At 37.3% G+C, this 22,771-nt stretch overlaps 5 protein-coding genes and 1 long non-coding RNA gene across 8 annotated transcripts in view; 2 read left to right on the forward strand and 4 right to left on the reverse strand.

The window, feature by feature from the left end:
* Positions 1–1,385: 1,385 nt before the first annotated feature.
* LOC116000302 (protein ABIL2) lies at positions 1,386–4,863 on the forward strand. 2 transcript variants are annotated; one of them, XM_031240375.1, is made up of 10 exons: positions 1,386–1,752; positions 2,405–2,541; positions 2,950–3,032; positions 3,128–3,278; positions 3,445–3,544; positions 3,626–3,682; positions 3,775–3,817; positions 3,900–3,991; positions 4,117–4,277; positions 4,392–4,863. In XM_031240375.1, exons 2-10 carry the CDS (start codon positions 2,440–2,442, stop codon positions 4,560–4,562), a joined length of 960 nt encoding a protein of 319 aa, XP_031096235.1. In that variant the 5' UTR covers positions 1,386–1,752; positions 2,405–2,439; the 3' UTR covers positions 4,563–4,863. The 2 variants fall into 2 exon arrangements, with proteins under 2 accessions (XP_031096235.1, XP_031096234.1); XM_031240374.1 differs by having other exon boundaries at positions 1,387–1,752; positions 2,411–2,541.
* Positions 4,864–4,989: 126 nt separating this feature from the next.
* On the reverse strand, positions 4,990–6,507 carry LOC116000304. Its single transcript, XM_031240376.1, has 4 exons — positions 6,427–6,507; positions 6,038–6,110; positions 5,871–5,926; positions 4,990–5,346 (listed from the first exon to the last, which is right to left on the reverse strand). The coding sequence occupies exons 1-4, from the start codon at positions 6,468–6,470 to the stop codon at positions 5,232–5,234; spliced, it is 288 nt and encodes a 95-aa protein (XP_031096236.1). The 5' UTR covers positions 6,471–6,507; the 3' UTR covers positions 4,990–5,231.
* Positions 6,508–8,521: 2,014 nt separating this feature from the next.
* Positions 8,522–11,881, forward strand: LOC115999161. 2 transcript variants are annotated; one of them, XR_004093991.1, is made up of 2 exons: positions 8,522–8,981; positions 11,593–11,881. It is a non-coding gene; the product is annotated as an uncharacterized LOC115999161 (long non-coding RNA). The 2 variants fall into 2 exon arrangements; XR_004093990.1 differs by having other exon boundaries at positions 8,525–8,981; positions 11,616–11,881.
* LOC115999160 (putative aminoacrylate hydrolase RutD) lies at positions 9,209–13,735 on the reverse strand. Its single transcript, XM_031238953.1, has 11 exons — positions 13,427–13,735; positions 13,145–13,325; positions 12,568–12,650; positions 11,948–12,048; positions 11,673–11,768; positions 11,505–11,558; positions 11,203–11,351; positions 10,998–11,115; positions 10,211–10,298; positions 9,868–10,083; positions 9,209–9,771 (listed from the first exon to the last, which is right to left on the reverse strand). Exons 1-10 carry the CDS (start codon positions 13,542–13,544, stop codon positions 9,893–9,895), a joined length of 1,179 nt encoding a protein of 392 aa, XP_031094813.1. The 5' UTR covers positions 13,545–13,735; the 3' UTR covers positions 9,209–9,771; positions 9,868–9,892.
* Positions 13,736–15,117: 1,382 nt separating this feature from the next.
* Positions 15,118–18,355, reverse strand: LOC115999829. Its single transcript, XM_031239758.1, has 3 exons — positions 18,212–18,355; positions 16,514–17,457; positions 15,118–15,854 (listed from the first exon to the last, which is right to left on the reverse strand). Exons 2-3 carry the CDS (start codon positions 17,284–17,286, stop codon positions 15,392–15,394), a joined length of 1,236 nt encoding a protein of 411 aa, XP_031095618.1. The 5' UTR covers positions 17,287–17,457; positions 18,212–18,355; the 3' UTR covers positions 15,118–15,391.
* Positions 18,356–18,870: 515 nt separating this feature from the next.
* LOC115999235 (nephrocystin-3) overlaps positions 18,871–22,771 on the reverse strand; it is a 4,909-nt gene continuing 1,008 nt past the window's right edge. Inside the window, exons 2-10 of the mRNA XM_031239073.1 lie at positions 22,557–22,700; positions 21,938–22,211; positions 21,659–21,809; positions 21,323–21,545; positions 21,128–21,219; positions 20,887–21,019; positions 20,370–20,701; positions 19,534–19,930; positions 18,871–19,338 (exon numbers count right to left, since the gene is read on the reverse strand). Coding sequence (XP_031094933.1) covers positions 19,680–19,930; positions 20,370–20,701; positions 20,887–21,019; positions 21,128–21,219; positions 21,323–21,545; positions 21,659–21,809; positions 21,938–22,211; positions 22,557–22,700 — 1,600 coding nt within the window. The 3' untranslated portion in view covers positions 18,871–19,338; positions 19,534–19,679. The remainder of the gene's footprint in view (positions 19,339–19,533; positions 19,931–20,369; positions 20,702–20,886; positions 21,020–21,127; positions 21,220–21,322; positions 21,546–21,658; positions 21,810–21,937; positions 22,212–22,556; positions 22,701–22,771) is intronic.

The raw sequence follows: 22,771 nt of genomic DNA on the forward strand, positions 1-22,771 counted from the left end.
TTTTTTTTTTTTTTTTTTTTTTTAAATCTTGTTTAATGTATTTTGTTAAGCGATTACTCTAATTAGTGAATAAAATTGTCCATGAATAAAACATATGCTCCGTAGTATTTTCTTTAATCCCTTAAGATGTGTGTAAAAATGTAAATGTGACAACCAATTCGGGTCGGGTTGAATATTAATATCTGAAATCTTCTTAAAAAAAGGGAGTGTGATGATGTCTGGTCAACCGTGGAAGTGTGATCGGCGAGCATTACATGATTGGCGTGTTGGCCGGAGATATGACTTAGGAGGGTTTTGAGGTCAAATGATGTCGACGCCTATCCTTTGCGACCCGGAACTGAAACCTATTCGATTGCGGCCTTGCGGGCTCCGGGTTGGTAAAGCAGGTGAGTAAAAAAACATTTCTTTCATATTATTTTCAACATTTTAAATTGAATCCAATGTTGTAGATTGTTATTTGTGACATGACATTATTGTTAGAATGTAATGGCGCCTTGTTTGAATGATCTTCTCCACCATTACGGCTTCCCTGGGTGCAAAAGGGTAAGACTTTGTTTGGCAATAAGTGATTAGCAGATAGTTGATTGTTTTAGCGAGTTTGATCACTAGACTAAATCAATATTGGTCTAATAATTGTACAATATTGAATATAAAATTTAAATTAATTTTATTATGATACTGAAATATCAAATATGAATTGAAGAATTTCTTCCATGCATTAAATCACTCATATAGGACTACTCCCATAGCACTCAATTGGTGTCTCTACTCTCCAGTCTCTTCATTGTTCTGCCATCTTCACACTCAATATTAAAAGCTTTGTCCTTCACAACTTAGATAGAAAGAAAAAAAAAACAGAGTCTCTCTACAAAATTAAATGTTGTTATTTTACCTCACCTGCTTGTGTAATAAAGAATCTAGCTGCCTAGACATTGGCAGAGGGGGTCATTGAATTCCAGTATTTAAATATTGTGAAATGAAGATGCAGGAAAATAGGGAGGGGCCCACAGAAACAGGCAATGATTAGAAACGGGAAAAGAGATTTTGGGTGGGTGATTGCAACCAAGAGAATGAGAATGAGACCACACAGTTCCACTGGTAGTATGCTTTCTTTTCTTGTGTGATTTTAATCGATAAAAAAGTTTAAATGTGCATTAGATAAATTTCATTTTGTGATTTTAATCGGTAAATAAGTTTAAATTATTTATAATTGATTAATTCAAACTTAGAATGTCAATAAGTCGTTTCTACTAAGAGTTGAATATTGTAATTTATTAAGTTAATAATCCGATCAATTTAGTAAGAATTTCTTTTGATTGTTTGCTTTTCTGAGCAGCAGACGTGCTAGCCTTGATGCACGGCTGTCCCCATTTTCTTCTTCTCTTTTGCCCCTTTTTTTCATCAGACAACCTCTCTCCACTCATCTTTGTCTTTGCATTCCTAGTCCTCAAAAAATCAGAAAACCAAAAAGAAAAGCCTTATGCTTGTCGTTTTCCTTTTGATTTAGTCAAAATTCTTGAAACCAAGCCGCTCAACTTGTCATGTCTATTTGGTTTTCATTATTAATCCCCCTATTTTTGGTCTCCACTTACTCATGCTTCTTGAATCCCACTGAAGTGGGTTCCTGTTTACTTGTTCTCTAGCCATTATTAAGAATTTCAAATTGGTTTCTTTTTATTTGTTCCTCAGTGCTTCAAATCCCACTGTCTTGGCTGCTCAAGAAAGCCAAAGAAAATCTGAAATTTGCCAGAGGTCAGCTCTTGTCTTCATCTATAAGCTATATGGTTGCCAATTTTGCTTTAAAGTTCTCTCTTTTTTTTTGGTGGTAATTCTGTTTTCTTAAATATTGGGTTTTTAAATGAAAGATTGCAGCTTTTTGTATGGGTTTTGTGGAGGTATATACTGACATACTGTAGTGATTTGTTTCCTAGTAGAATGCGAACTTGTTGGTGAAGGTATTGGCATTTTCAAAAAATGACAGTTCTGAAGTTTAATAGTTTTTTAAATCTGGGATATTCTCAGTGATAGTGAAAAGGCATTATCTTGATTCTTGACTTCATATTTTCTGAATTTCTTGTTGTCCTTGTCTGGTTTAAACTGTTATTGTTGGCTTGTTCTTTATTTTATTACCTTAATGTTTTAAGGTTTGAACTAGGATTATTATAAGTTAATTATGCTGTTTGCAGAGGAAAAAAAAAGAAGGAATTATTATTGTTTGTAAATCAGTTGATTAGTTAAAAAGTTTCTATTGAAGTATTTATTGTTTCCAGATTAGTTGCTAACTGCTGGTTTTAGTTAAGAAGACCATTTCTTTCTCTTTTTTCTGGGTTGGGTACATCAACTGGGATTGCCCTAAATTGTCATTTATTAGTGTTAAATATTGGAGGGTAATTTGTGATGGTAGTTGCAGGATAAGGACATTGTACCAATTGCTACTAAATGGAGACCTTAACTACCACTGCAATGCCCTTCCCTCGAGAGCCAGCAAATTATGACGAGGTATCAATGCAGCAAAGCGTGCTGTTCTCCGACAGTCTTAAGGTACTTTTATTCGCTGTTCGGTTTATGTTTCACTTTCTCGTGGTTCTCAGTGGTTGGTTTTCTTCTTTCGGTGAAGTTAGGAGGCACTAATTTGGGTCGTAAATGGTGAATAGATCATCGTTAATGCTGCTATCTGGGAAAGAATTTGTTTGCAACTCTTGCAAAAGAGTCCTTAGTGGCATGCTTTAATAGCATTCAATCTGTGTTCTTGATCATTTTCACTCTTAGTATGAATCTAGATATCAAAGAAATGATAAAAATGGAGGATGTTTACTTTCTATACTTTTCAAAAGTCGGACTTCCAAACTACTGGCTTATTTAGCAAAGGAATTATTCAAACCCTTTAGTATTGTTGTTGCTAATATCCTTATTGTAAGAATGATCGTCCTTGCAATTTGTACTTTTCAGGACTTGAAGAATCTCAGGAAACAACTGTACTCTGCAGCTGAATATTTTGAGTTATCGTACTCCAACGATGACCAAAAACATGTGTGAGTCAACTGTTTAACTTTGCTGAAGGTCCCGTTTTCCCCCTTCTTGCTCGACCTCTAGTACTTGTTTTGATTCTAGTTTTCTTTACATACAGAGTGGTAAATACATTGAAAGATTATGCCATTAAAGCTCTTGTGAACACTGTCGATCATTTGGGCTCTGTGACTTTTAAGGTCAATGATCTATTAGACGAAAAAGTAGATGAAGTTTCTGGAACTGAACTTCGGGTATCTTCCATTGAGCAGGTGATAGCGATTTCTTTGTTCGTTCTTTTTGCTTTCTGAGAACCATATGTATATGTTCTGTGGAAAGAGTAACTGTCTTGCTAGTGCCTTTTTAGTGTCAATATGTGCTTAAAATGCTGAGATTTTTAGTTTCTTTAACATTATGGTTTCTTTCATCGTTGTTTAGAGACTAAGGTCGTGCCAGGGATATATTGATCGTGAGGGTTTTTCACAGCAATCGTTAGTTATAAATACTCCTAAGTACCATAAACGATACATCTTGCCAGGTAATCGTTATTTTACTCTCTTACATTTATTTGAGAAGACAATTTCAGACATTAAAATGATCTCTCGATTTCCTTTCTTAGTTGGTGAAGCCTTGCGTGGTCTTGATGCAGAAGATGACTGGAATCAGTTTCGAAATGGTAGAATGCTGGATCCTTTAGTTTCTTCTTCTGTTTTTTCTCCCGTCTAGTTGATAACATCAACGTGATTATGAACTGATATTTCTTTGCAGCTGTTCGTGCAACGATTACAGAAGCTCCATCATCTGCAGTTGTGTAAGTAGCGAGTATGTTTAGTTTATAAAACTGGTAACTCGAGTCATCAATAACTAACGTGTTGAAAGGTGCATGGTTGCAGAAAAGGGCGCTCTCTATCACCTTCTCCACGACTTTCTCACCAACAACCTCGTGATTTCTCATTCTCAAAGTCCATGCCAAGAAGAGAACTAGGTTTGTTCCCCGCTTCTTCTTGCATTGTTATTTCCTTCTCTTACCTTGCGTTCTACTATAGACCAAATGGCGTTGGCTATATATTTGTTGTTCTTTGTTTCATGTGTTCTCTTTTGATGGATCAGAGAAGCGGACAGTGTCACCACACCGTTTTCCTCTTCTACGAACAGCATCTTTCGCCGGCAGGTCCACTACGCCTAAAACTTCTCGCCCAACCACACCAAAAGGCTCCCGGTCAACCACCCCAAATTCAAGTCGACCAACCACTCCAAACCCCAGACGCCTGGTAAAATTCTCGGACCTTTTCTTCATTTCTATGATGTAAAAATCTACCAATACCTGTTTACTCGGAGCTCAATATCTGGAATTTACGATTCTTGGATACTTTTTGGTGGAGCAGTATCCTGCAGAGCCTCGCAAATCAGCTTCAATGCGGCTCCATGCTGAAAAAGAAATACGAAGAGATTCCGATGACAACCCCAGCAAAAGTAAACGCCTTCTTAAAGCTCTGCTTAGCCGACGCAAATCAAAGAAAGATGAAGTGCTATATACATACCTCGATGAATACTGATGATACAACTATACAAGATCAATACAATCCCTTTAAGCAAAGAAGAAACTCGGGAATGCTCCCTTCACTCAAATTCATCATGATTTTGCAGTGTTACAGAGTATATTACCATTACTTTTTCCTGATTGGGCAAATGCAATGTCATGTGTTCTTGATATAGTGATATGAAATACATTTCAAAGTCCACTACAATGTATCCTTGAAAATGTGTTTACTAGTAGAGTTATGAGGTGTAATGTTGATTGTGATGAAGAAGATATGTATAAACAGTACAATTGCAGAACTTTTCATTGTTGTCAAAGCAAATGTTCAACACAGTTGTAAATAATACTCTTTTATTTTTGGGTGACGAGAGAAATCCACAGCCACTACCCGACAGTATACATTGGCCACAGGGTAAACTCCCGCCTTGAAATTGCTAGACATGTAAATAATACTCCTTTTATATTCAGTAATTGCTAGAAAACTAAATCAAACATTTCATACATGTACTTTGAGTTGCAAGAAAAACCCCACAAGAATGCGAGATTTCCTTGGAGCTATGTAAATCCATCGAACACTAAACTATGGGGTTTCATAATGCATTAAACAATAGTACAATACAAGAAGCCATCAGCAATAAAAACCATAAAGTAGCCAACTCGTGTCCAACAATGTCGAGTGTATCTATCATACTTCTATAACTGGACCAAATTCTTCAATGGTTTTAGCGGCAAGTGTAAGAACATCTACAAAAGCACTAAATGATGCACGAAGAAACCTAGCTTCCGTGGCCTCAAAATGCCTGCCAACAGAACGGGGAAGAGTTGGATTACAAAAATTTACACTAATGGCATAGAATATTCACAAGCATAAACCAAAACAAACCAAATTATGGTCTAATTTTCAGTTAACATAAGATGTGGTCTCATAGCTTAAAATTTATGTCCCAATCACTTTCTGGAGTTTAGAATGTGCAACATCAATGATGACTACACAGTATCATAACAACCGAACAAACAAGCACAAGTTTTGCATAAAAGGAATTTTATAAGCTCATTGCCACAAATTTGTCTTAAAAATTAGTATGCACAAAGATTATAGACTACAAAATTACGTAGAAACGAGTCTTGTAACAGAACAAATTACAAAGTTAAGTAGATATGCTGGTATGATAATATAACAGATTAACAAGTTACAATTGAATCATGTGCTCCATCCAACTAAAAGCCTAAGCTGATAGTTGGACTGCACATATTATATTTATGCTCACAGTTACATGTTCGATATGTAGAGATTCAATGCAGACGAGTAAGAGCGAGTACTCACACTAAAAGCTTCCCATCTGAAGCCGACATTACCCTTTTCACCTTATCAGGCTGCAACTGCAATTGAAATTAAAATCGCAGCAAAAATCAAGTTTTCAGTCATAATACAAGCAAACAAAGCTTTATATTATGAATCAAAATAAAGTTATCATGATAGTGAAATCCTACCTCCTTATCAACAGACAAAGCTGTATAGATAATTTGAGCATGTTCTTGAGATCCAAGATTTACTTCCAATTCACTGCACACCACACAGCAACTCATAAACCCATAGTGTTAACAGATAAGAATATCACCATTGCAATGGTAAGTTACAGCCAATCCTTAAATCAACATTTTGGGACAAGAAATTGCAAAAAAGGACAAAAGACATGAACTTTTATATTCCATTTGAGCTCTGGGAAAGGCAAGAAAATCGCAAAACTGCAAACAAAAAACAAAAAGACAGGAACTTTTCCATACATTCAAACAAAGAACACAGAAAAATCAGATTTTTGCAATACATTCTTGATTACGCTAGCATATATAAATAGCACAAAGTGAGAGAGAGAGTTTACCAGCTGAATTCCCATTTCGACTGGGCTTCTGTTGTCGCTGCCATGTCTGAACTCTGAAACAAGCAACAACGGCTTTGGGGGAGGCAAGAATAGGGTTTTTGGCTTTAAAAAAAAAACCTACCGTGCATTAAACCGGGTCCACTGTTTTTTTTTCCTCGGTTCTGCTTTTGATTTTCACATTTATAAAAAAAAAGTCATTTTCATTTTTGGTCCTACTATTATTCGAGCATTGTCAATTTTAGTTCACTTCATTAATTTTTGTCACATTGCGACCAGTCTTATTTAGTCCTAACCACTTTTAATCCACCCTTAAAATTTTCGTCAAATGACCGTCCAAAACATGGGTATTTTTTATCTTTTCATGCTTTGGTCATCTCCTTGACCCTTTGTAGTGATTTTCATTACACATTTTCATCCAATGAAGAGGCCAGCGAAAGCCATGTGAGCCACATTACAAAGCCATGGCTTTCGCCAAACCTCTTCATTGGATGAAAATGTGTAAGGAAAACCACTGCAAAGGGTAAATGAGATGATCAAAGCATGAAAAGACCAAAATACCCCTGTTTTGGACGGTTATTTGACAAAAAATTTTAACGGTGGACTAAAAGTGGCAAGGACTAAATAAGACTGTCCGCAATGTGGCAAAAAATAATGAAGTGGATTAAAATTGGCAATGCCCTAATAACAGTAGGACCAAAAATAAAAATGACTCTAAAAAAAATTCTGAAACACGTAAATTAAGAAATATTGCAGTAGGAATTAGACGCTAGTCAAGTGCTAGAGGAATGCCGGGCGCCAAAACTACTTAGAAAAAACAGTGCATGTGTGTGGGTGTATGTCAAAATATATATATATAGAGACATCACACACACAGATAACAAGGTCGACTTGGCCGAGTTAACTTGACTTCTCAGTTGAAATCAGCTGAGTTCATTGCCAACTTGGTCAAATTGGACACTTAGCCTGGTGCTTAGGGGTAATTTACCTCAGAAGCGCCTAGTGTCCAGGTTGATTTTTACCACAGTAGAGGTCACTATCCAACCTCACCTTGTGACTCTAACCAGTGACGACAGTAGAGGTCACTATCCAACATCACCTTGTGACTCTAACCAGTGACGTATCTAGGATTTCGGTTGAGGGGGGGCGAAGAAGCAAAGATTAAATTCAAAAATGTTTTTTGAGTACTACTGACTGTATTACAGTGTAATATATGTTCATAACTACTTTCTAAACCTATTGAAGCACAAAGAGTCATCAACAGTCGCCTCCACTGAGGCTCGAACTCACTCTTTTCCATGTGGGAGTGTAAACCGAGTGCCACAAGGTTCAAATACAAATATCAAATACGAATAAATTCTTAAATTACAAAATACATTATAAATAATGTTTGATATAAGCGGAAAATAAAACGCATCAAAACTTTATAAAAATATGCATAACGCTATATAAAATATAATTAATTTGATAAATTAATTCAAATAGAAAACACATTATAAATTATACATCTTATCATTAATATATATACATATTGAAAAAGCAATGAAGAAAGCTATATGTATGTAGACAATTGAAAAGTTTTGGAACTAGGATTCGAACCCTTGCCATTTTCTAAACAAAACCGCACGCTTACCAACTCTGCAAGCATTTCAATTGTTAACTTTCATCTGTTTTCATATATTTATATATAAAACATGTACTATATATACACATATACATACAAAGGCTATATATGGGGTGGGGGTGGGGTGAGTGGGGGCAGCTGCCCCCTCAGTGACTCTAACCAGTAAAGGACCATAAAGAAGTAAACCAACTTTAAGCTATTATGACCAGTTTACTAACCGAACATGTAATCTTATGATTACTAGGTCAACCAATTTGGCTGAATTGCTCAATATATATATATATATATTTTTTGAGAATAACTCAATATTTGTTTATTACTAAGAGTGCAACAATTGGTTTTTCGTATTTCACGGGATGATCATCCCTTGACTCTTTTATGTTGTCGTGTCTGCTTCAATTTCTGTGCGAAGAGTTTAAGCCAATCAGAATATTCCTGTGGCATATAGTATATTACCCATCTTGGCCCAGCAACATTGCTATATTATTGATTGCTTGCCAGGAAACAATGGCCATAATTCTCTACCTTTGCTCAGTGTTCACCCAACAATCTTTCCTTCCTTTTCTTGAAAACTTGAAAGCTTTCCTATCTATCATGGCTGCTCTCAACACTCTAATCCAGCTTCGAGTCAAGTCGTGTTTGCAGAGTTCTCTTTAACACGACACAAACCTTTGATTTTGCAACAGATGTGTTTGTAGAGTTCTCTTTAACATGGCACATAACATTCGATTTTGCAATAAATGTGTTTGCAGAGTTTTCTTTAACATGCACATAACTTTAATTTTGATTTTGCAACAGATGTGTCTGCAGAGTTCTCTTTAACATGACACATGACCTTCGATTCTGCAACAGATTAGCAGCTCATTTATCGTCTGTTCCAAGCTATTGGGTCGAAAATGGAATAGTTTAAGATCAGATCCTGCTAACAGAACTGGTGAGTTGAATTCTTTACCCATTTTTGCTGTTTTTTAATCTATGATATTTGTTTTTCATGCATGTTGTTCTGATGATCTGTTAGTTTTGTTCTGCAAGAGCACAGATAAAAGATCTTAGATTTGTTGTCTAAAACTTTCAGCCAAGGTTTCAGATTGCTTTCTGGTTCATGTTTTCTGCTTAGATTTGATTGGAATTGTACATGTATCAAACTGTCTGCAAAAGAACTTGACTTTAGCACGTTTATGTTATCACATCTCAAGAAATAATCTCACGGGATAAAGACTAATTCAACCTGTTCTTGGTTGAACTTTGTCCTTCCACCCGAACCAACATCTTTTGATAACAAACTTGTTTAATTTAAACATGAATACTAATACTAATGTTGGCTCCCATTAGTATACAACTTTCTGAACATTAACTAGGAGTTCTAGACAGCCAAAATGTTTCAAATTAAGGTTCTCAGACACTGAAAATTTCAGTATAATACAGATTTTCTTCAAAGAATAGTGACTAGTATCATCAAACAACACACATTAGTGAGAGAAGACATCCCATTTTATGCTGGGCTTCATATCCAGCTTCTTTGTTTGTTTCTCTTAGAATCGCCCCTTCACACGAGTGTCATACTTTCATTAGTTGCTACTACCATTCTCGTCTCTGTGTCATGTTATACAATTATGTTGGTAGGGATCAATCTGGGTAGATCCGGGGGAAAAAAGAGGGCGAAAACGAGATTCTTGAGTTAAGACTAGCCACGTTACTGAGAGACAATAAATAGAGAAAACGCCCTGCAAAAGGAAGGGACGAACAATCAAAATTCAGTTCTAGAACTGATACTGGGTTGAGTGGTGACTTTGAAAGCTTCTAAAGAATGAATTACTTACCAGTGTGGCTTTGCCTCGTAAGCTTTCATGTGAGGGTAGCTCCGATTCTCACTGTTTTTGCTGGTTTTAAACTCTTCAATGCTCTTTTTGTGTGCTCAAATGCTAGTAGAAATAGGCCAAAAATGAAAAGGAGAAACACTTGGAGCCTCTCTATTACATAAAACATGAAAGATTTTCCGCTTGGTCTAGTAATTGACAACCGAGTAACCTTCCATCCTGACAATTTACCGTTAAAAGAAAAATATGACCAAAGGTATTATTATGTGTACAAGATTCAGAAGCAACATTGTCTCAAAGAAAAAAAAATTAGGGCATTTAGAAGATTAAAACAGATGCTACTTACCAGTAGGTTCCTCGGACAAATTTGTCCAGTCTAATGCATTAATATTGCTTTCCGAAGCCTTGATCAGCTCAAGAAGTGCTTCGTTCACCTGAATTTTCCAACGTAACTTCATTTAGGCATCATCCTCAAATCTCAATAGTTGCATACTTGCATATGGTAAAATAGCCGAGCAACAGACATATAGAATATCTAGGAACTATTCTCATTGCTAGATGGAAACACACAGACCACTAAAGTCAGTTTCAATGACAGTTTTTCCCACCCTTCCTCTGGGTGTAGGAGGAAAGGCGGGGATACTTCTAATTAACGTCCCAATTATTTTGAATATTTAGCTTCAGTGTATTAAAGCTTTGAAAGCAAGAATCTGTTTTCCAAGATGTGTCATTCCATAAGAATAGCATTGGTCATCTTTGAAAAGACGCAACCACTACCCTAGTGTGTGGACTGGGTAAACCCTGCCTCGGGACTCTAGCCGGCAAAGGACCCGAGGAAACTGTAGGCCGCTCCCGCTAGTCTAACTTGTAACTTTGTGGTACAAGTCAACAGTTTAACCAAATTGGCTGGAATTGCCCCCTTTATGTGGCCTTTTTAGCATCATTAAATGACATTAACGATCCAATAATGAGACTTTCCGTAATAATACATATATTTCATGAAAGCTTGCATTAAACTCCAGTCTTCCAAGAAGTCACTTTAAATCAGCATAGTTATAGTGTTATATCACATTTTTTGACTACCTGAGCGGCATAATAGTTGCTACGAGTGCTAACACTTAGAAGATGTTTACCTCTTCGGTCCTTTCATGGCTCACGAGATGTCCTCCATGAAGTTCTACCATTCTAGCAAAAGGGTATAATTTTTTTGCAAGCGCTTGTGCGTGGCATAATTGGGCAATAACATCATCCCTACACCGGAAAACTCGTCTCAGTTTATCTGATATATTTGAAATCACCCCTTACAATAAAAGTTACGGTGTACTATGAAGCATATACCTTCCATGAATTACGGATATGGGAAATTCAGCCGAGCAAATGGATTCCAACTCCTTCCGAGTCACTTTATGTGTCCAGCAAGCATTGATCTGACCGTCCAATCCATGATTAGACTGCATTCCCGTTGCTGATATAGCTTTCACATATTCCTACAAAGGGTATCAAACTATCAACGGTTGTGAAAGCTTTTGATTTCTAAATGTCTTATTGTGATCACTTAGAATCGATAATTAAAAAAAGTTTAGCTGTCTGAATTTGGATGAAAAGAACACATGAAAATTGTCGTATCTATGGTTACTTACTTGATACAATATTGCTCTACGTGTACTCGTTCCCACACATTCCTCGAGAAATTCCTGCATATTATTAGAAATTATATAACCTCCACAGGTAAATGCATTTACGTTGTGCAGAGATCGATACTGCAATGCCCAAAAGGGAGAAACATGCAAAAGGAAACCCGTATTAACCTTTGAATAATGGGTATCTAAATCAACAGCTGCCCTTTGCTCGGGAGTCTTTGCCTTCAGAAAACGGACAGCAATTGACAAAGTTCGACGATCAAGCTGTAGAAGGAGAAAACTACATGTTACCATGATTAATTAGGATGTCAAAAACATTGGATAGATTTATTTTCTCCAATTTCTTCGATATTTGAGATCTAATTGCGTAACTGCCACAACAAGTTCATGAATGTTACAAAACAAACAAAAAAAAAAAAAAAACAAAAAAAAAAAAACACTACCTTTGGCATGCACTGAAAACCTCCACCAGTTACGTTTAGCAACGCCAAAGACAAAACTCGGTTGGGCACCATTGCAGCCAACTTACAAGCAATCATAGCTCCTGCATGATTGAAATAATATGCACAAAAAATGTCAAGATTAATGACCATACGATATACAACGAACCTTCCTAGAAATGCAATGACTTTAACTCTTACTTCTCGCTGTTTCACAGAAATCTAGATCAACCATAAGAAAAATGTGATACAGTGTAGTACTTTTTCTTTATGAGTAAAATACAATATTACACTCCGAGAAATTGTAACATCTAATTCAAATTATAAATTTCTAATAAAGAAAGGTAACTATCTGAAAGTTGAAAAGGCTTCATTAGGTGTATCTGAATTATGGAGTAAATATTTAAAGTCAACAGGCATTTTTTTTTTTGTTAATTAAAGTCAACAGGCATGAACTGAAGATTTCCAGTAATTGGGTCCTGCCATTTTAATACAACTTCAACGCTCGAGAGTGCATATATGAATTATATTATTAAAGTTGCAAGTCAGACAGTAGAAAACGACTTGATAATACATGAACTGGTCAAAATTTGCAGCTAAATCTTGGCATTGTGAACACTCACCCATTGAATGCCCAAATACATGTGCTTTTTCCCAACCTAAATGATCCATCAGAGCTATTGCATCTTTTGCCATGATTCTTGTTCTGCAACAGCAAACGATGAAACATTAGATTCGCCTTCTCAACTGCTGACCACACTACTACAGTAGTCTACAACCAATACCCAACACTTAGAACTCATTAATTCTGAGTGACAAGGAAAACCCGTAGCCACTACTCGAGGGCATGCACTTGAACTCATTAATTCTAGTCTACAAAATCATCAAAAAAATAAAATGCCCAATTCAAGCTCTCTCATTTGCCTCTATTTACTTTGTCAAATTGCCTAAAAAACAGGTATATCAACAGATTTTCAAGGCTTTCTGCCCACATATTTGCAACCAGCAAAAGCCAAAGTTCTGAAAATATCTAACAAAATTAAGAGCATCAAATTCGAAATCACTGTATTAGCATTGAATTGATGCTAAAGATGATCAGCCCAGACATCAAAATCAAAATCCAGTCACACCCAAAATCACTTTCTTAACATTAATAACAATTAACACATAAAAATCAAATCTTTGAAACGGAAAACTCACGTATACTCAGATTTTTTCTTGGGCACGGAGCTCAACCCCACTCCTCGATTATCAAAAGCACAAACTTCAATCTTCCCGTTTCCGGCGACCTCGCCGGAGCTCCCATCATCGTCGTTCGGAGTCACCGTTCCGGCGAGCTCCTCGATTTGCGGATTCCACGAATTGTGAGTTCCAGCCAATCCTAATCACCACCCAGACCATAAAAAATCCAGCTTTTCTCGAAAAAATAAATCAAAATCATTATAAAATTGTTCTCCTTAAAAACAACGAATAATACTATACCTATGATCATGAGAACCTTAACTGGCCCGTGACCATAAGTTCTGTAGAAAATCTCGATCCCATTGTTCTTAGCAGCATCCTCGTCGTCTTGATACCTTCCCACCTCACAGATTGGCATCTTCACCTTCTCCGAACAAAAAATTTGCCGCAACTATAAAATATACAAAACGACAATGATAACAGCTTTATTCTTCTCCGGCGAAGAAAAAACTCGGAGAAGACCAGAGGGCACAGCAGATACACGTTCGATTGATTCTGTAAAAATGGGTAAAAGGTACAAAATCCTGAAAGGTAGAAGAAGAAAGAGAATGGGAATGGAAGCAAATACGGAGTATATATACAAGTCGTTAAGGTTCTAACTTTTTTTGTTTTTTTTTTTTAAATAATTAATTAATACGCGTTGGTTTAAGTTCGGTGTGGGGGAGGTGGAAGACCGGTCGGCTTTGGCCAGCTTCAAAGTCAAAGGAACAAATTTAATCACTTTGGTGGGAATTATTTCTTTTTAAAAAATAAAATCTTTAATTAGAGTTGAATTCTTTTTTCTAACTTTCAACTCAAAAAATTATACTAATTAGTAATTACTAATGTATACATTACAAATGGGCCGGGAACAAATCAATTCAGCGAAGCAAAGCCGATCAAATTTGGACCCAATGTCGGGTCCTAGTACCTCGGAGGTCTCACGCAGAGCTCCGAGTTCGGTGCCTTGAGTAAGTCCGATGCCGAGCTCTGAGCTCAATGCCTTGAGGAGGTCCAAGGCTAAGCTCTAAGCTCGGTGCCTCGAGGAGGTCCGAAGTCGAGCTCTTGGGCTCGGCCTCCATGACTTCATGGATGGTTGTAGCATGCATAGCGGAGGTGTTAGACCCAAGAGGTTCAAAGTACTTGTCATTTCCTCGCGGGTGCGATTGGAACGCGGCCTAACATAAAAACATTCCTCTTTGTCTTATTAGGACATCATTATTCATTCCCTTATAATAGCACTACAAAAGTCTTAATTTGGCTATTAAACTCATTATGTAAGTCTTAATTTGGCTATTAAACTCATTATAATAAGGGATTTAATACTCGTAAACTTAAATACAAATGAATTGATTAACTTTATATTAATAGGTAAATATTAAAAAAATAAATTTATAAAGAAAATCTAAAATTGCTCGAAACCAAATGGGATGATGCCATGATGGTGTGTCAAGGATAATGTTGTAAGTTTGTGCCACATATGACATGGAAAACGTTGGGAAAAGGAATAATATTTTTAATATTTATTTTGTTAGCCGAAAGGATTATTATAAATGTTTTATGGACGGGAGGAGATCCCCGTGCCGCGACGTCTCCGACGTGGACTCCCGACGTCCAATATGACCCCATTTAGTTTATAGTTTATAGAGTTAAAAAAAATAAAAAATTCTGTGGCACTGGTCACACAGAAAATGTCGATTTTCCTCATTATTATTTAAAAAAAAAAAGAGAGAGATAGTGAATTATTTGAGAAACAATAATAAAATCACCAAATTTAAATATTTTTTAAATAAGCCATTGAATTCGAAAAAAAAAAAAAAAAGTAATCTAACATTTTTGACTAGTTAATTTCAGATTTCATATTTGTACTGATTGAATTGTCAAATATTTATTTTATTTTATTTTATTTATTATTCTTGCAAAAAAAAAAAAAAAGCAGAAAACATTACCAATGAGATTCCCAATTTAATGGACTAATCATTACACATTAAGACCATATTATACATTCACAAGTTCACACCCAAGATAATTTGCAATGTATTTACATCAGAATGGGGGAGATTTTACAGCATCAGCAGAGAACCCACAAGGCCACAAGGATACAATCAATCCACTGGTGGCAAGAAATTTGAAGAAAGACAATCTAGATCCTGAACCACCAAAGAATACCCAACTGAGGATACAATCGAGATCACAAATGGCGCGCCCACAACTTCCTCGGGTGGATTAGATAGCGGGGAACAGCCAACCCAACGTCCAACCTATTAGCAGCCCAGCGCCCGCTAGGCTAAACCCGACAGCAAAAGCAAGACTGCAGCTGTTCAGTTTGATTCTCGGGATACCCTGTTTCCTCCTCGGAGGCGGCCTACGATGACCTTGACCCTTTCTGACTCTTTTGCCCTTGAATGGCGAAGGACCGTGATCTTTATTCCTAAATTGGAGGCACAGAGTCTCGAGCTGGAGGATTTGGAGCCACTGACGGTAGGCGAAGAGGTAGGAAGCCTGTTTGAAAAATAAGTTGACAACGTGCTCCTTCTCGTCGCAAGCTTGCTGCGCAAGTTTCTCTGCCTCCCTTGCGCGGGTTTGAGAATGGCAGAGCGCTTCTAACAACTCACTTCTGCTCAGTTCACCGAATCCTTCTCCTTCGCTTTCTGTTGATTGCAATTTTTCCGTATCTGCGCCACTGTCACTGTTGAATGCATAACATAGGCTCTAAGTTTTCAAAGTTTGTTTCAAAGTTTGACAAAAACTATAAACAAGAAATAACAGTACAAGATCCTAATTTATCCTTTTTATGCATATCGAGGACATTTAACTATGTATAAAATTGTCAGTTGACATGTATATAAAGTTTTCCACAGATCAACCAAAAGTTGTAGTTACCACTAAGTTATTCCTCCACTTACAGGGTAGTTACGTACATTTAATTCATTACAAAGCCGTAACTTTTTCCAGATTTAGGGAGGGGAATTAGTATTATGCATTCGACAGAAGGCCTCAAACAATAGCATGAACTTATAATGTTTACAGAAACATTATACGGGACATAATCTGAATGAAATTAGGTTGTTCAAGGTAACACGTGTAGAATAGAGGATGCTAAAAGTCCTATTAATGAAAGTTATACTTGAACCGAACCTGCATAAGCTCTATCCAAACTGTGTCACAGTCGTTTTTATGGAGGTCGGGTTAGATACTAGCAAAGTCAAGGTACCCATGTAGTGTATACATTTAGCCGACCCTTCTGTTCAAGCCCTTTTGTTGCAAATTAACAATAAGCTAGTATATTATTCCCCCAAAATGACCATAAAAGCCTAAAAGAGAGAACACCAAGTAATGGAGAAATACCTTAATAGTTGGCTTAAACCTTGAGGTGAGAAACCATCCAGACTAGATGGGCATTGAGCTTTCAGTTTGTTTACTAAATGACCATGTCCCGAATTATAGTTAGTTGCATCCATAACACTTTTCTCTTCCATCTTAACCTCGTTAACACACTGAAGACCGGTGTGTAATTCACTCCCAAAATGCTCGGATTGAAAGCGCTGGAGATCCCGATTTTTCATATAGCTCGATGACTCCAGATAAACAGAAGACATCTCCTTATCAGCTGTACGCCACCACGGTGCAGCTTTCTCAACGCCAAACGAATGAGAATCCAAAGGCTTTGTGGTTTGCTCAGAGGTGAGGCAGTAATAAGAATCCAATTCCATAAGCTGAGTATCAGCACACCAGAAACTTTCAACATCCTTGCTCACTGGTGTTTTCTCCGAGTTGTTGCCACCTGGACTATTAAGTGATTGCATCACTCCCTGATGATCATTTTTCATACAAGCATCGTACTCCTTCAAATGCCCGTCTAAATGCAATAAATCATTAGTTGCTGTATAAGCTCGAGTGAAATATTCTTCAACAAAATCACCCTCCCCAATTAATTTTGCAATTTGATCAACACAGTCGGGGCAGGAAACCCCGCAGTCTGCCTCAGGCACATTCAGTAGTTTATCAACAGAGCCTTCATGGTGGAACCGCAGGTTACATTTCTTGCAGCCTAGAAAATACTCAGGCTCTTTTGCCGCCTTACCAGAACTTTGCTTAGACTGTAATTTAGCTGAAGACATCGCAAAATCGAGATGATTATGCTGTGGAGCTATCTTGTGACACAACAAAGAAAATACTTATCCAAAGCCGACAATTTATCATTATATGCACCGCATTTCCATAGCACCACTGCCTCAAACTCGACGCCAGGTGATTCTTATCAGCACCACAAAGGAGCTAGCACAAGGAAGCTGGAAGCATGAAACAGAATATAAACCTTCAAAGTTTACAAGTTACAAAGAACAAGACTAAATAGACAAATTGCTCATACAACTATATAGAAACATAAAAACATTTGTGGGAGGCAACCCCAACCAAATTAGTCAAGCTGTTGACTTGGTAGCCACAAGATTACAAGTTCGACTCCTTTCGGCCCTCTTAATTTGAGCTTGTGTAACCTAAGCTGGTTTAACTCCTTGCTGTCTTTTGCCGACTACAGTCAATTACTGTACTACCTGCTCGGGTAGAGGCTGCGGGTTTCCCCAGTAACTCAAAAATAAAGACATTTGTGGATGCAACTACTAACACTTGTGCAGAGGTGTATCCACCTGCCAGGATTTTATCTATCCACCATAGCCATGAACACAGAACTGCTTCTTTGAACTGGGCAATGAAAAAGATTGTTTCACAGAATATCTATCCACCATAGCCAAAAGGGGGAACAAACAGAACTTTCCTTTTTCACTTGGAATCCCAAAATTTTTCAGAAAGTATACGAAAACCCAAGCTCAGAACATCACTCATTCCCACTTGAATTTGGTAAAGGTCGTATTCATACCGACAGAACCGATTAATTCATCTAAATACATGTGTGGGTGTTCGTACTAGCAAATAGCAATCAATCAATAATACATTAAAGAAAGCAGCTGGAAGGTCAGCGCAACAAACAGAGCATAAAGACAGATATGTTGTCGGAAACGTGGAAGAGACGATGAAAGAACTCACCTGAGGCTGATTGATATCCATTTCGGCAGAAGAGGGGAAGAAGAAGATCTAATCCGGATTGCTTCGATTCACATCGGAGATATTATTATTATATTTGACAAATATGTAGCCGTATGATAGTGAACATACTCGGTCGGTCCCTTTTTTCCTCCTTTTTAGTGAGGGAATGTCTACATCTTTCTTCTTTTCTAATAATTAATTGATAAAGCATTATCCTGTAGTCTGTACACACCCAATTTGGCCAGTTCTGTGCTCCCAAAAGGTTGAATCTTCAAATTCAAGGCTCCACGTCTCGACCCGATAAAGTATTTATGACCTTTGCTCCCACTAGTAAGACTTGGTCTTTGCTCTCATTATATGTATACAATTAACATTTTATTTATATATTAGTATAATTTGTCATTTACGCTCTCAAAAATTAACTTCCTTAAAGCATTCTCAATAGATCAATTTTTTCACAAATTTTTAGATGCCAAGTAAGAAAGGAAGGAATGCTTTTCTTTTTTTTTTTTAAAGAATGAGTTTTCGAAAAAAAAAAAAAAAAAAGCTTGATTAACGTACTCAGCGCCTCAGCGGGCGCGTGCATTCTGGGCGCTTTTAGTCTGCCTCACACACACACCAGACGGCTTCATTATATTTTTAGGTGAGGCCCATAATCGAAACCAAAAACCAATCTCTCCTACAACACTCTCATATCTTCTCTATCTCTTTCACATAATATTGCAAGCCTCAAAAACCACCCCCAAAAACTCTAATGGGGATGCTCTTATGAACATGTATTGATTCTCTTGTTTGGGGGGGGGGGGGGGGGCTTACATGATTGACACATGACTACATGAGTTTCTAAGGCATCTAATTGAACTATGCCTGTCATCAAGCTTATATATGCTAGTTAACTTAGTTCTGGCAACAAGGTATCAAGAAGAAGCAAAACCATTTGTTCCCATTCTGCAAATCTCGGCACAAGATTACTCTCACCAATATGGTTCTCTCGATTTATACTGCTGCTGGGGGCCTTAATATTTGTCGTGTTTGAATGCTTGAAGCTCCCGAGCTGCCATCTGGCAGAGATACAATCCAAGTTGTAGTAAGCTTTGGTAGCGGTACCACTTGCCCCAACCATGAAACTGCACCAAACGAAAAGAGTAGTGTTAAGAAGATTGTTCAGACGCGACTGTCAAGATTGTTATCATGTCAAGTTCAACCGATATTTATGCCCATAACTTGGTTATCATGTACAATCACACAATGAAGACCTCTAGAATTTGCAAATCTCTATCGAGATGGAATTATTAAGCAAAGAGAATACTATTGAAACTTACGTAGCAACGTGATCACTGGCTCCATTTCTGATGGCGCTCACCAGAGGTGCAGGGCGTTGAATTGCTCTGGCAATACGGTGTTTTGGCCTAGTTTATTGCATTGCCATGGCTGCGTGTCTAAAAACGGTGGCAAAGAGGAGTGACCTTTAAAATTTGACAGCTTGCTTGTGTTTATCTCTGAGACGGGACAATCTTCTTTGCAGAGGGAGTTTTTCGTGTTTCAACCCAATCCTGGTCATGTAATGTACAATCTTTTTGAGTGTTTCCATAACTTCCTCGCTGTCGCCACCAAAAGCTTTCTCTTGAATTTTCAAAACTCTGTTCAGATGGTCCAGTAATTCGTCGTCATCTTTTCCTAGTCTGCTTTGAATGGAAACTAGACAGTCAAGAGCCTCCCCTGCATCACAACGCATTTTTAAGGTTACCATAAAGCAAAAGTATATTGAGGTCTAGGCTGCTACAAACAGCATTGGGTCAATGTACACGGGAACCATTTAGATGTTAGCACCCCGGTCAGAAGGCATTTCCACTTTTTGAATCGGCCAAATTTAGTCCAAAATACCCTCACTTGTAGAAGGGTGAATTTTGGTGAAATGTCCAAAAGGTGAGGGTATTACAGATATTTTGGACTAAATAAATACCCTCACTTGTAGAAGGGTGAATTTTGGTGAAATGTCCAAAAGGTGAGGGTATTACAGATATTTTGGACTAAATTTGGTCAATTCAAAATGTCAAGGAAACGCGGAAGTGTTACTATAGTCGAAAGATCAAAAGTGGTATTAATTTCATACTAATAAAAATGCTAGCATTGTTGTTGGGAATCAACATGAGCTCACCAACAGGGAGAGAATCTTTTCCAAATGCCTTTTCACGAATACGTAAAACCTCCAATGCATACTTCTCGGCTTCATCTGTCCGGTTTAAATTGTAAAGAGCAACTGCAAGATGCAGCATCGGGAAGCTAATGGATTGATCATCCGGTGGCAGTGTCTTCAGCATAATCCGCAAACTAATACGTAGCAACTTCTCGGCTTCAGCATAATTTTTGGACCGAGAATAAGAAGTAGCAAGATTTACTAGATGAGTAACAGAGCTGGGGTGCTCTTTCCCGTTGAATTTTTCAGTGATCAACAAGCACTCCTCCAAAAGGGCACGACCTTCACCATCCCTGAAAGAAAAGTTGTAATTAATGTATTGTTATATAATAAAAGAATCTACACAGACTTAAAGTCATATGGCTAGGTTGTGAAGTTACTCAATAGATATATGCGTTTTCAATAGAACTTCACAACCTAGCCATATATCTACTTAAAAATTAAAATCACATTCACTCTAGTATCGCACGATATTTACCTTCCTACTAAATGAAGCAACTCTGCCAAGTCTACTCTCATCTTCTCCATAACTTTGTCGTCTGCTGCACATTCAGAATCTTTGAGAATCTGAAGAGCCTTTCTATATAGAACGATGGCTTCATCGATGTTTCCTGTACCAATCCAAAAACCAGCGAGATGAATCACAATCCCTCCTAGTTACACATTTTCCCATAGTTTGCATTTCAGAACACGGGAAATAAGAAAATTTTAAGGTTCACCTTTACTACATTTCACATCTGCAAGAGAACACAATGCCAATCCAACTTTTACATCATTTTCCCCGTATAACTTCATATAGATATTTATAATTCTACACCAAGCCAAGACAAAAAGGGAGAAGGTAATTAAGGATTACAAAGAATAAATAACACATAACCAAACACGACCAAAAACTATGCAAGAAAAGATATAACCTTCCAAAAGCAGTTTCAGCATCTGCTGCTCTTCTTTCCTTCAGTAAAAGGTTGCCTAAGGCAAATAACGGAACCACCAATTCCTCATTTTCTTCACCCTTGCTAGATTCCAATATTGAAATTGCACGATGATATGTTTCTATAGATTTTGTGGCTCTACCTAAACAACCTAGAGCTTTTGCCATCCCTAACAATGGAATGATAAGATAAGAACTGGCATCCCCTGCCAAGTTGGAAAAGTTGTTTTTTTATTGTGAATTTCCTTCTGCAAGCGAGACCAAAGAAAACACGAGAACAACATGCTATTGAATTCAGAAATTAACAAAAGGCTCACACCATATTCTCTCTCCATAATAGCAAGTGCTCTGTTATATGACGAGAAGGATATTTCAAACTCTTCCATTTTCTCATACACACTTCCCATATGCATCAGTATTGAGTCCAGAAGAGGTTCATCGTTTTTCAAGCCTTCAACAATCTTGCTCAACTGCCAAAAACAATCCCCCATCAACCAATAAAGAAGAACAGGAAGTGAATTAGATAGAGAAGAATATTAAAGACACCAGGGAGGAAGAAAATTCAGAAAGATGAGCTATTTTGGATAAAAGAAATTACCAGATCGAGCATGGATCCAACTTTGTTCAGGTCTCCAAGGGCCATGTGGCCCAAGGCTATTACATCGAGAACAGCAGCCTCTTCTATTCCAGTGAAACCAGCATCAATCTGTTCTTTAACAGCTTCATAATTTGCCTGAAGTAGATCAACAGCATCGTTTCTCTTTCCTGTCTTTATCATGGTACTTACTTCATTAAACAGTTCATGCAGCTGCTCTTCAAGATCGTTAATATAGCTCATATCACTTTTTAAGCAATTCCCCATATTTCTAGACCTACAATAAGAACAGCAGCATATAAACAACTAGAACAAATACTAATATGGGGTGTTGTGTAAGTTTTAACTCAGTGAACAGCCCACTTAAATTTTCATGATCTTATAGCAACCACAATACACGGGGAAAAGAAAAATCCAATTAGCAGCATCAAGCTTCTCCCACAAATGATTAATTATCAATTGAAGACATGGAAAGATTCAAACATTTTGTTAGTTTAATCATAAAGAACCAAATGCTGAGTTATCCAGACGTTAGAAAGGGTTAAAATCTGCCATAAATAAAAATATAGCTCCCAATAAATGAAAATTCACATATACACATAACTGTAGCAAAAGTTGATACCTTTCTGGAGCAGCTGGATTCAAAACACCAGAACCCGAAAAGGCTCTACTAAGCTGAAAGCAAAGCTTAACATTGCATCTTTGTCTAAAGCGAAAACTATAGAAAGACAACATGGTTTGAGTGCTTGAGCATGCTTCATTTGTCCTGATAATTCAACGATACATATACCGCAGAAACAGTGAAAAAACATGCAAAAAAAAAAAAAAAAAAAAAAA

This window comes from Ipomoea triloba, chromosome 12 (genome assembly GCF_003576645.1).
Source record: "Ipomoea triloba cultivar NCNSP0323 chromosome 12, ASM357664v1".
Lineage (NCBI taxonomy): Eukaryota > Viridiplantae > Streptophyta > Magnoliopsida > Solanales > Convolvulaceae > Ipomoea > Ipomoea triloba.